This window comes from Argentina silus, assembly GCF_951799395.1.
Source record: "Argentina silus genome assembly, chromosome: X".
In the NCBI taxonomy this organism is placed as follows: Eukaryota; Metazoa; Chordata; class Actinopteri; order Argentiniformes; family Argentinidae; genus Argentina; species Argentina silus.
This window is the reverse complement of record NC_139653.1, coordinates 41,785,847-41,798,428: the sequence shown is the minus strand read 5'-3', so window position 1 is coordinate 41,798,428 and position 12,582 is coordinate 41,785,847. Positions and strand designations below refer to the sequence as shown.

The window sequence follows — 12,582 nt, the reverse complement described above, 5'->3', positions numbered from 1 at the left end:
CACCTCGGAGGAATGTTAAATTAAAAACACGCAGGCCCAGTTGACCGCTCCACACACTGCGGCCTGAGAGGCCCCACTGGTATGGGGTCCAGTATAGGTTACGGTTATTCTGGTATCCCTTAAGGAAACAAAGAGAGACCTGTAGCCTATAGGACAGAGAGGATTTTAACTTGTAGAAAGTTAACTATAACTATAACTTTGACAGACTTAGATGATCTAAAATTAGACCATTAGTACCATTGCTCTTCGAAAAGGTACAGAGTTCAAATAATGATATCTTGGCAAAGCCCCTGTTTAAATTATTTTTATTGAATGTTTTACTTTTAGTATGTCTTGTCTTATCTGTTGTGCCTGGGCACTTTATCTGTCTCACCGTGAGAGAGTGAGAAATGTCCTCTCAATTCCTTTGTATGTCTTGACATGTGGAGAAATGACATTAAAGCCACTTTGACTTTGACTTTGACAACGCAAACTATAAAAGGCAATTGAGCATACGTTTATTTGCAAGGCAAAGATCATTCTTGGCATATTTGAATTATTGACCGTGAAAGTGTGCCCCGCCCTTTTCTATATTTGGATTAGTGGAGGCTAATGGCAAGCTCATTGTGATGCATGGAATGGAATTAGGAATGGTGTCAACCACACATGGTTGATACCATTCCTCATTCCATTCCATTCCATGCATTACAATGAGCCCGTCCTCCGATTTCTACCTTCACTAGCCTCCACTGTTGTATCTCTTTTAGCCTTATATAATAACCCCATGATGAAAGGAGCAAAGGCCAAGAAGTGAGCTCAGGTCAGTGGTCCAGGTGAAGAAAATCTATTTAATTCAGGACTGGGCGCTTCACATACCAAGTATACACAAAGTACAAGAAGATGCTCCGCTCAACTTAACAACGATATTATACTCCATTCTAACAAAGGTCCTCCTTAAGAGAGGGAGGAATCAATATCAGCCTATCCTAATTAAACACAGGTCCACATATTTAGGTGAAAAGGGGAAGAAACAGCACAACATAACAGGAAAACCCTCTAAACTGCAGAGAGAAGGTTCTCTTATTAAGACACCTAGTATTCTGTTCTTAAAAGCACATACTCTATTATCACTCTAGAAGCTTGGTAACAAACAAACAATTAAAAATGTTAAAAATCAAAGAATTTATAATGTATAACATGTATCCAAATATTAAGTTATGATTAAGCATGTCCAGACCGTCACCTTTCAGTCCTATCACATGAAAATCCCTGTATAGAGACTGACACTGCATCCCAGTTCTCTGCCCTCTTCCCTAAAGTGTTCCCTTGTCCATTACATAGATATAAAAGCATGGGGTTGGTGTTAAAGGACAATTTACTAGTTATGTAGTAGTAGTATGTAGTAGTTATGTAGTAGTAGTTATGTAGTAGTTATGTAGTAGTAGTTATGTAGTAGTAGTATGTAGTAGTTATGTAGTAGTTATGTAGTAGTAGTATGTAGTAGTTATGTAGTAGTAGTTATGTAGTAGTAGTATGTAGTAGTTATGTAGTAGTTATGTAGTAGTAGTATGTAGTAGTAGTATGTAGTAGTTATGTAGTAGTAGTATGTAGTAGTAGTATGTAGTAGTTATGTAGTAGTTATGTAGTAGTAGTATGTAGTAGTTATGTAGTATTAGTATGTAGTAGTTATGTAGTAGTAATAGTCTTTGTTGTCTAATTAGTCAGGAAATATAAAAACAATTCAAACAAATAAGCAGGAAAATTGCCTTTTAACGGACCAGGAAGTAATAGTCCGAATGATGGGTTAGGGTTAGGGTTAGGGTTAGGGTTAGGGTTAGGGTTAGGTTAGGTAGGGTTATGCTTAGCGCTTCCCAGGCAGCAATGGAGGCGAGTCTAAGCTATAAGATGAAAGATGCATGTTAGTAAACACAGGTTATGGATGTATGCGCTAGTGCGGCGCTCAGGAATATAAACAAACCAGTCAGTAGCTAATTTGAGAACGGTAAGCTCACTCCTCCCTAAAGCTCCGTTTTCAAGACCATGTGATTACCCCCAAATACATCACTCAGGGTAAAATCCTCAAACTTGTGAATCCTCAAACAGCTTTCTACAGAGCACATTTGAAAGCTGTTTTCACATGCTCACACTTTCGTAAGGTGATCGGGACAACGATTTTGAGGTAAAATCGTTGTCCCTTTAAGAGTCCATGGCTGCACCAATCCTATGCTTTTAAATCCATGTAGGTGAGTGAACAAGTGTGCACTACAAGGAAAAGGGTGGGGAATTGGGACGCAGGGAGTGTGTGGCTCGTCCTGAGGAGCTCTAAAAGGATGCTAACCCTCTCTATCCCTCTGTGTTGAATAGTGAAATAAATCCTTCTCTTATGCAGTTGAGGTGACTTAGAATCACACTCTCGTAATAAAATAGTCCTTCCTTGAGACATATAAAACTCAAGTATTGTTCTCTGCTTGGACCTTGAGGATGTCCTCTTGGTCGCTTAGGGACGTCTACGTGGGAAGCCTGGATTGGAACCCCACCTGTCACACTTATACTCAAACCCACACATATCTCAATCCTCTCTGTCTCTGGCAGGCTTTAACTGGATGTTGGCGATGCTTCGTAAGATCATGGCAGCAGCGACTGGGGAGAAAGCAGACACCAAAATGCCACTGATAGAGTTCCTGGGGCCAGAGATGCTTCAGGTGTGTGCATTGTAAAGCTGGTTATTGCTGTTAATGTGTCTGATAATGTGATTTCATAAATAATACAAGAGAAATATATGATTAGATATTTATAATGACCTTGGACTGTGTAACCCTTGTTGGCTAAAGAACACAGCCATATATATATATTTTTTTATCACCTGCCAGTTAAGGAATGCCTTTGGTGTAATTTATTCAACACCATCTGTATGGTAGTGGAGGCTGGTGGAGGTAGAAACATGAAATGGAATGATCACACACACACACACAGAGAGCGAGCAAGAGATTTTTCATGCTGCTAGGCAAACTCCTGTAGGTCTCCTGTTCCGTAGGGCAGATGATGTTGCAAGCATGCTGTACAGTACGTGAATCTGTGTAAGGTCTTTTACAGTAAGTGAATGTTCGATGAGAAACACATGTTCTGTGAGTGGCAAGACCCCTACAGAAAACATTCCCTTTAACCCAACACACCACTCACCAAGTGTATTTAGCTAGATGAGCGTGTGTGTGTGTGTGTGGGGGGGGGGGGGGGTTGATTAGCAGGTATTACTCACACACACTTACCCATTTGTAGTGCTTTAATCTTTAAACAGGGTTGTTATACTGTATCTTTATGACCTTTTCCTTGTGTCCCCTGCAGGTCGTCCACAAGGCTCCATCCCGCAGGTCTCTAGGGACACACTTGCATCCTGATAACATCCCAGCATCCTTCACCACAAAGAAAACTAAGGTTTGTAGACCCCCCCCCCCCACACACACACACACACACACACACACACACACACACACACACACACACACACACACACACACACACACACACACACACACACACACACACACACTACAACTTCAAATTTGCGTGATGAAATCACCAGCTGTTTTCCAACTGGTCTCCAGAGTTTCCATTCCCACTTCCTGTTTACAACAGCAAGAATTCCACCCTTGAATAAGAGGGAAAGCTTTTCCTGTATAGTGTGAGAGCAATGGTCTCCTTAGTCTGTAGACTCCTGAATAAAAACTGCTGTCTAATTTAGAACAAAGAGTTCTTTGTTGCTAGCTGTACTATCTTTGATAGTAGCAGTATTTGTTTATCGTGGCCCTGGATTTGGCATGATCAATTGCTTTTAGATTACTTTGACATCAAGTAAATAAACTTGACTTAAGTTTGCTCCACAGCACTTCCTGACAAAGGATTCTTTGGATGAAAGAGGTTCCAAGTAGAACCCTTCTAGCCTCATAAAACCAGCCAGATATTGTGATATAGAACTTTCTTCCCTTCAAATAACCCTTTTAGAATCCTTATTTCCACGTGTGTAGTATCTTACATGGTATAATAAATAGGACATGGTACAGACATGGATACACAAACTGCAAGGGACACACAGAGAGCATAGGAGACAAAGTAGTGCCTATCACACAACGTTGGACACTACTCTGCAAACAACAGTCATAATGGAGAAGAGGACTATACTGTACAGCAGGGGAGGCTGGTGGAGGTAGAAATTGGAGGACGGGCTCATTGTAAAGCATGGAATGGAACAGGGGATTGTGTCAAACACACCATTCCTCATTCCATTCCATGCATTACAATGAGCACATCCATTGATTTCTAAAGTTATAAAATCTCAGTTATAAAACCTCTCACGCAGTGTGTTCTATAACAAGTGCTGATCTGGGTCAGATGTCAACAACTTACTTTAGCTGTGCTTGATAGAGTTTGCCTGGAAACCTATGGAATAGTCCCACAAGTTCAAACCCCAAGCCACACTGGTCTGGTCCTACTACTGCAGCTTAGTCTCATACAGGCATTACAGTGTGTATTATTGTCATGTTTTAAATGTATTTTACCCTTATTTTACCAGGTAAGTTGACTGAGAACATAATCTCATTTGCAGCAACAACCTGGGGAAGAGTTGCAGGGGAGAGGAGAGGGGAGGAATGAGCCATTTGAAAGCAGCCATTTGGCCAGGGTAGCATGAGGGCCAGATTGTGAATTTTGCCAGGACACCAGTGTTAACATGCCTACTCTTGAGATAAGTGCCATGGGATCTTTAGCGAATCGGGAGTCGGGACGTCAGTTTAACGTCTCATCCAAAACAAAGCTCAACTCAGACTAGATTATAATGCCCAACTCGCTCAGAGTACTGTATGAAGCATGTCCTAAGTCAGTTTAGAAATACATTATTATTCATGATCATGTTATCATCCTCTATGTTGGTTGGCAACAGATGCTGGTGGTCTTCAGAAACCCTAAAGACACAGTGGTCTCATTCTATCACTTCTCCGTCAAGAACCCTGTCCTACCTACACCTGAGTCCTGGGACTGCTTCTACTCCAAGTTCATTAGCGGAGAAGGTGTGTAGGTCTATTGTATTGTACACTTATAAGCATAAACCTAACAACTTGGTGTTCCTACTTATGCTGCTAGTTTCCTGGACACAGATTAAGCAAAATCCTGGACTACAATGACTTACTTTAGTCAAGGACTAGGCTTAATCTGTGTTGTTATACTTGAGAATACACCTTGATTTACTTCAATAATATGAATAGAATATCTAACACATAATGGATACAATGTCATAATGTTATGATACCTTTTTTAGGAGGAGTGAAAATCCAGGGAAATGGGGTTAGACTTGATAGGGTTAAAACCTCCTTAGCACAACCACTCACCCTACAATCTATTTATGTTCCTACAGGCCCCTGGGGTTCATACTTTGACCACGCACTGGCCTGGGAGAAGAGGATAGATGACCCCAACGTGATGATTGTGACTTTCGAGGAGCTAAAACAGGTAGCCTATCACTCACTGCTTGTTCTAGCAACCATACAGAAGAGATAGGTAGAGAGACTGCTAGAGATAGCTGGTTATCGGTATCTTCAGGGATGAATAACCTCATACCATCCTCCATAATTTCAGATAAAGTTTTCTGTCATATTCATGCTGCATGTTGTTGTTGTTGTTGTTGATTCTCATGCAAATGAAAGTTGAGAACACACACCTGTGTTCAGAACCTGGTGACATCTGCATGTACAATAATCAGCACCTGGAGCAGACACACTTGGGGAGGGTCTGATTAGCAGGTATTACTACTCTTTCCCATTTGCAGTTCTTTAATCATTGATTGTGATTGGCCCCAGGACCTGAGTGCAGGTATACGGATGGTCTCGGAGTTCTTCGAGTTCAATATCAGTGACGCCCAGGTCCAGGCCATCGCAGAGGGGAGCACCTTCAACGCTATGAAGGAGAATTCCAAGGACACGCATGGACAGTTTGGCAACGTGGTCTTCAGAAAAGGTGTGTGTCTGTGTGTGTGTGTGTTGTGTGTGTGTGTGTGTGTGTGTGTGTGTGTGTGTGTGTGTGTGTGTGTGTGTGTGTGTGTGTGCGTGTGCGTGTGCGCGAGCGCGTGCGTGTGCGGGTGGGTGTGTGTGCGTGCGTGCGTGCGTGCATGCATGCGTGCGTGTGTGTGTGTGTGTGTGCGGGCAGGCTGGGTAGAGGTGCAGTTGGAACATGATGTGTTCAAAAGTCATTTCAATCCTGGCTTGGGTCCCATCGTCTCCTCTGTCCTAGAACAACCTTTGCTCCTCTCAGTATAGAGATACCTGTCAACAGAGACCCAAGGTAAACTTACTGTACAGGTTCAATACATCACCCTTTGGTTATTTGCCTAACTAACCCTGACTACTACAGAGAAATACAGTGTTTCTCCTCTTGTTTAATCTATGTTCTGTCACTGTGTCATTGGCTTGACTGTTCCCCTGCATTGTGGTGTGGAAGGATAGGATTGATAGGCATGGCCTCACACAACCCTACCTAACAACATCTCTCTGCTCAACAACCTCAACAGCTTCTTTGCACGGTTTGAAGCAACAAACAACACAAGCCCACAGAAAACTCCACCCCCCCCCACGATCAGGTTCTGTGCCTGTCTGCTGCCAGTGTGAAGGGGGCACTCTCTACCATCAACCCCCGCAAAGCAACAGGCCCAGACAACATTCCAGGCCGTGTGCTGAGGGACTGCGCAGAGGAGCTTAAGGATGTCTTCACGGACATCTTTAACACTTCTTTGAGTCAAGCTGCTGTTCCATCACATTTCAAGACCTCCATCATCATACCTGTGCCAAAGAAATCCGTTCCATCCTGCTTCAACGACTATCGCCCTGTAGCACTGACCCCCATCATCATGAAGTGCTTTGAACGGCTAGTCATGTCTCACATCAAGTCCATCCTCCCCCCCACCCTGGACCCCTTTCAGTTTGCATACCGAGCAAAACGTTCCACAGAGGACGCAATCTGCTCTGCTCTCCACCCAGCCCTCACCCACCTGGAAAAAGCAGACTCATATGTGAGAATGCTTTTCATAGACTTTAGTTCAGCATTTAACACCATAATCCCACAACAACTGATCTGTAAACTGGACCAGCTGGGGCTCAACACCTCCCTCTGCAACTGGCTGCTGGACTTCCTCAGTGAGAGACCACAAGCAGTACGAGTCGGCAACAACACCTCGAGCAGCATCACACTCAGCACAGGGGCCCCCCAAGGCTGTGTGCTCAGTCCCCTGCTCTTCACCCTGCTGACTCACGACTGCACACCAACCTACAGCACCAATCACATGGTGAAGTTTGCGGACGACACAACTCTGGTGGGTCTCATCTCCAAGAACAACGAGACCCACTACAGGAAGGAGGTCAACCTTCTGACCACGTGGTGCAGAGACAACAACCTCTTGCTGAATGTCAGCAAAACTAAGGAGATTGTAGTCGACTTCTGGAGAGGCTACACCGAACACCCACCACTGACCATCGATGGTGCTGCTGTGGAGAGAGTGAGCAGCACCAAATTCCTGGGGGTGCACATCAGCGAGGACCTCTCCTGGACCCACCAACACTGCATCACTGGCGAAGACAGCCCAGCGGCGCCTCTACTTCCTCCGCAAGCTGAAGCGAGCGAAAGCTCCCACACCAATCCTGACAACATTCTACCGGGGCACCATTGAAAGCATCCTGTTCAGCTGCATCACTGTGTGGGGTGGTAGCTGCACCGAACACAGCAGGAAAGCACTGCAACGCATAGTGAACACAGCTGGTAAGATCATTGGTGCCCCACTCCCTTCCCTGCAAGACACCTACTCCACCCGCCTCACCCGAAAAGCTACCTCGATTGTGAGCGACGCAAGCCACCCCGCACACAGTCTGTTCAGCCTCCTGCCTTCTGGAAGAAGGTATATGAGCCTCCGTGCCCACACCACCAGACTCATGACAAGCTTCATACCCCAAGCTGTCAGGAAGCTAAATTCTCTCCCCTCACTCTCCCCAGCCACATCCTCCAGGCTGTCAGGAAGCTGAACCCCCCCCCCCAACCCTTCAGCCCCCCCCCTAAAAACACTACGGACTCTGGACAATCCACCGATCTATTGCACTATTATTACTACCAGTATTTGGCCGCTATTTACTGTCTTTACTGACTGTTCTTTTTGCACTGTTTAAATTATTTTTATTGTCTGTCATTGAATGTTTTACTTTTAGTATGTCCTGTCTTATCTGTTGTGCCTGTGCACTTTATCTGTCTCACCGTGGGAGAGTGAGAAACGTCCTCTTGATTCCTTTGTATGTCTTGACACTTTAACACTTCTTTGAGTCAAGCTGCTGTTCCATCACATTTCAAGACCTCCATCATCATACCTGTGCCAAAGAAATCCGTTCCATCCTGCTTCAACGACTATCGCCCTGTAGCACTGACCCCCATCATCATGAAGTGCTTTGAACGGCTAGTCATGTCTCACATCAAGTCCATCCTCCCCCCCACCCTGGACCCCTTTCAGTTTGCATACCGAGCAAAACGTTCCACAGAGGACGCAATCTGCTCTGCTCTCCACCCAGCCCTCACCCACCTGGAAAAAGCAGACTCATATGTGAGAATGCTTTTCATAGACTTTAGTTCAGCATTTAACACCATAATCCCACAACAACTGATCTGTAAACTGGACCAGCTGGGGCTCAACACCTCCCTCTGCAACTGGCTGCTGGACTTCCTCAGTGAGAGACCACAAGCAGTACGAGTCGGCAACAACACCTCGAGCAGCATCACACTCAGCACAGGGGCCCCCCAAGGCTGTGTGCTCAGTCCCCTGCTCTTCACCCTGCTGACTCACGACTGCACACCAACCTACAGCACCAATCACATGGTGAAGTTTGCGGACGACACAACTCTGGTGGGTCTCATCTCCAAGAACAACGAGACCCACTACAGGAAGGAGGTCAACCTTCTGACCACGTGGTGCAGAGACAACAACCTCTTGCTGAATGTCAGCAAAACTAAGGAGATTGTAGTCGACTTCTGGAGAGGCTACACCGAACACCCACCACTGACCATCGATGGTGCTGCTGTGGAGAGAGTGAGCAGCACCAAATTCCTGGGGGTGCACATCAGCGAGGACCTCTCCTGGACCCACCAACACTGCATCACTGGCGAAGACAGCCCAGCGGCGCCTCTACTTCCTCCGCAAGCTGAAGCGAGCGAAAGCTCCCACACCAATCCTGACAACATTCTACCGGGGCACCATTGAAAGCATCCTGTTCAGCTGCATCACTGTGTGGGGTGGTAGCTGCACCGAACACAGCAGGAAAGCACTGCAACGCATAGTGAACACAGCTGGTAAGATCATTGGTGCCCCACTCCCTTCCCTGCAAGACACCTACTCCACCCGCCTCACCCGAAAAGCTACCTCGATTGTGAGCGACGCAAGCCACCCCGCACACAGTCTGTTCAGCCTCCTGCCTTCTGGAAGAAGGTATATGAGCCTCCGTGCCCACACCACCAGACTCATGACAAGCTTCATACCCCAAGCTGTCAGGAAGCTAAATTCTCTCCCCTCACTCTCCCCAGCTACATCCTCCAGGCTGTCAGGAAGCTGAACCCCCCCCCCCAACCCTTCAGCCCCCCCCCTAAAAACACTACGGACTCTGGACAATCCACCGATCTATTGCACTATTATTACTACCAGTATTTGGCCGCTATTTACTGTCTTTACTGACTGTTCTTTTTGCACTGTTTAAATTATTTTTATTGTCTGTCATTGAATGTTTTACTTTTAGTATGTCCTGTCTTATCTGTTGTGCCTGTGCACTTTATCTGTCTCACCGTGGGAGAGTGAGAAACGTCCTCTTGATTCCTTTGTATGTCTTGACATGTGAAGAATTGACATTAAGCCACTTTGACTTTGACATGGAGATTAGAGTGAGCTAAATACACATTTGAAATGGTTTCAATATTACAAAAACTTGAGGTCTGCTTGATTATTATGAGAAGTGCTTGGAATGCTATTTCTACCTCAATCAGCCTCCCCCAGTATTCTATGTTGAATGCTCCCCAAGCACAGACATTTTACACAATGTAGTGCACATGTCTTGGGTGATCTGCAGGTCTTATCTTATCACCAAATTGATAAACAGTATGGTTGCATCAGTTGCGTGACACTGTTTCTACTGGAATTGACCTTTCTACTGAAATTGACCTGTATATACAGTATTAGGTATTCACGAGGTATTTTAGCTAATTTTGTGCTAATCTTTCAGGTAAAATGACCTTTGTTTGGTATGCTTTACCTCCTTCAGTGGGTACATTTACATTCTAGTCATTTAGCAGATGCTCTTATCCTCGGATCAGATCTACACAATGAGGAAGGCTACCCTGCTGAAATGTCTGTTTATGCTCAGTGAAGTTAAAAGATAACAATCTTTTTGAAAAATGAAGTAAGCTTTCTATCCTATTTTTGAGTGTGAACCCCACTGCCTTTCTGTTCACTGCTTTTTACACACCAACTAGAACTCTTTATCCGATACAGAGCAGATAAGAGTCCTTTGTATGTCTTGACATGTGAAGAATTGACAATAAAGCCACTTTGACTTAGAAAAAAAAAAAAAGCTGTGAGAGCACGGTGGATGGACCCCAGGGTGTGAACACCTGCTGCTTCCTCTACTGGCCATATACTCCATTATTGTTTTCCTTATTCACCTCTATTAGTTAATTAGTTAAGTTTATTTAGTTAATTGACTACACCTGTGCCTAGTTTTAAATTCATCTTATAAGCTTGGTGTGTCCACCACTTTTTATTTAGTCTTGAGGTTTCACCTATGTATGTACCTGCGTTTCCCAGTGAATGCTAGTAAAAATTATGTTTGATTTTTGCAACTCTGAGTCCTGCATCCTTTCTGAGCTTGGGTTTACTTGAACCACCTTTACACAGGGGAGGCTTGTGGTTGATACCATTCCTCATTCCATTCCATGCATTACAATGAACCCGTCCACCGATTTCTACCTCCACCGTCCTCCCCTAATGGACCCTCTCTAATGTATGTCTTTCCTCCCCAGGAGAGGTTGGGGACTGGAAGAACCATTTCAGCCCCGCCCAGAGTCAGATGATGGACACAGCGTTTGAGAAGCACCTGGCAGGGACCAAGCTGGGGGCCAAGCTGAAGTACGACATGTACTGCAAATAGGAAGACTGGACATGAACACATTGTCAAACGAATGAGGTTCCCCAGCTAAGAATGATTTATCAGGAAGAGAATACTATTACATTGTTTGCTTTGGACAATGAAGATTCAGGTCTAAATTAACAAGACAATGAGACAATAAAGACTCAAGTAAAAAGGCAAGTGATTGAATGCTTAAATGATTTAATGCTGAAGTGATTTCATATTTTAATAATAATAAAGACCTACTGCTAAAAGTAATAATCAGTGAAAATATGATAACTGTGTGTTAATCAGTAATTCAGATGAGTAAAAGACTGTTGTAACTATGTGTGTAACCTTAATGAAAATAGGGAAAGCCTGTTTGGGTGTGTGTGTTGTGCAATTTGAGTTAACAGGAAGCATCTGGCAGAGTCAAGAGACAACATCCAGACAAGACCAGCTTTAGATCATATGACTTGATTGTATAAAAGACTGTTATAAGATACTGTTTGCAAAGAGATGTTGTAATACTCTCTCTCAATTTCTGTAATTTTCCAAGTGAAATGAAGAGAAATAACCATTGGTTGCGTTTCAACTAATGTGTTGTCCAAAACACAGTGTATTTGTGAAAACTTTTTAAAAACACCAATGAGAAGGTTTTTCATTGTACAATGGGTGTTGTAAAGCTCTGAATGGTTGAATAATGTGTGATGTCAATAAATCTGAGGGCAGAGAGAGTAGACAGTATAAATAGTGATGTTTTAGAGAAGTAGATGGGACCTATCGACTGAATGACAAACATGGCTCTGCATAGTTGCTATTTTCCAATTATTCTTTCGACAATTGGGCACGGCCCCCCATCCTAGACTGTGTTATAATTTCCAGATGAGAAACCAGTTTTGCAGAAAGATCTTCAGCTTTCACAAAGACAGACCCAGGATCAAAGATGAAGACTACAAATTAAAGACAACCAAAGATATAGACTAAAGACTAAAGACATCCGGGGGACTAACCATCTCAGGACATAATAGACACAGACTTTGTGCTGACAGGGGGGCTAGGTGAGCCAGGCCGGTTTACTTACTCTCCCCCCCACCATTTGTATTATTTTTTATATTGTGTAATTCATTTTGAAGAAGAACTGTTAATTTGATTCATCATTTATCAATTTGATCAAGACAAGCTGTATCACTGTATGCCCTTTCCTGCTGAAATAGGAAAGAAATTCCTGAAACCTGCAAATAAAGTGACAACAATCTTGACATTACTCCTCCCCCCCCCCCCCCCCCCAAGGGTTAGCTCTCCTGATTAGCTCTCTTCTTCTTGTAAAATGTAAAAAGTTAGGATAAAGCAAGCATCAAGGTTCTAAAAGGTTACCCTGGCAAGACAAAGCAACAGCTCCCTGGAGCAAAAGTTTACTTGCACCTGAATATATGTC

At 44.0% G+C, this 12,582-nt stretch overlaps 1 protein-coding gene across 1 annotated transcript in view; it reads left to right on the top strand.

The window, feature by feature from the left end:
* The window catches only part of LOC310822838 (sulfotransferase 6B1-like), a 13,318-nt gene extending 941 nt beyond the window's left edge, over positions 1 to 12,377 (top strand). The window contains exons 2-7 of the mRNA XM_083695366.1: positions 2,572 to 2,681; positions 3,322 to 3,411; positions 4,913 to 5,039; positions 5,384 to 5,478; positions 5,826 to 5,982; positions 11,059 to 12,377. Coding sequence (XP_083551492.1) covers positions 2,572 to 2,681; positions 3,322 to 3,411; positions 4,913 to 5,039; positions 5,384 to 5,478; positions 5,826 to 5,982; positions 11,059 to 11,186 — 707 coding nt within the window. The 3' untranslated portion in view covers positions 11,187 to 12,377. The remainder of the gene's footprint in view (positions 1 to 2,571; positions 2,682 to 3,321; positions 3,412 to 4,912; positions 5,040 to 5,383; positions 5,479 to 5,825; positions 5,983 to 11,058) is intronic.
* The last annotated feature ends 205 nt before the right edge of the window (positions 12,378 to 12,582 follow it).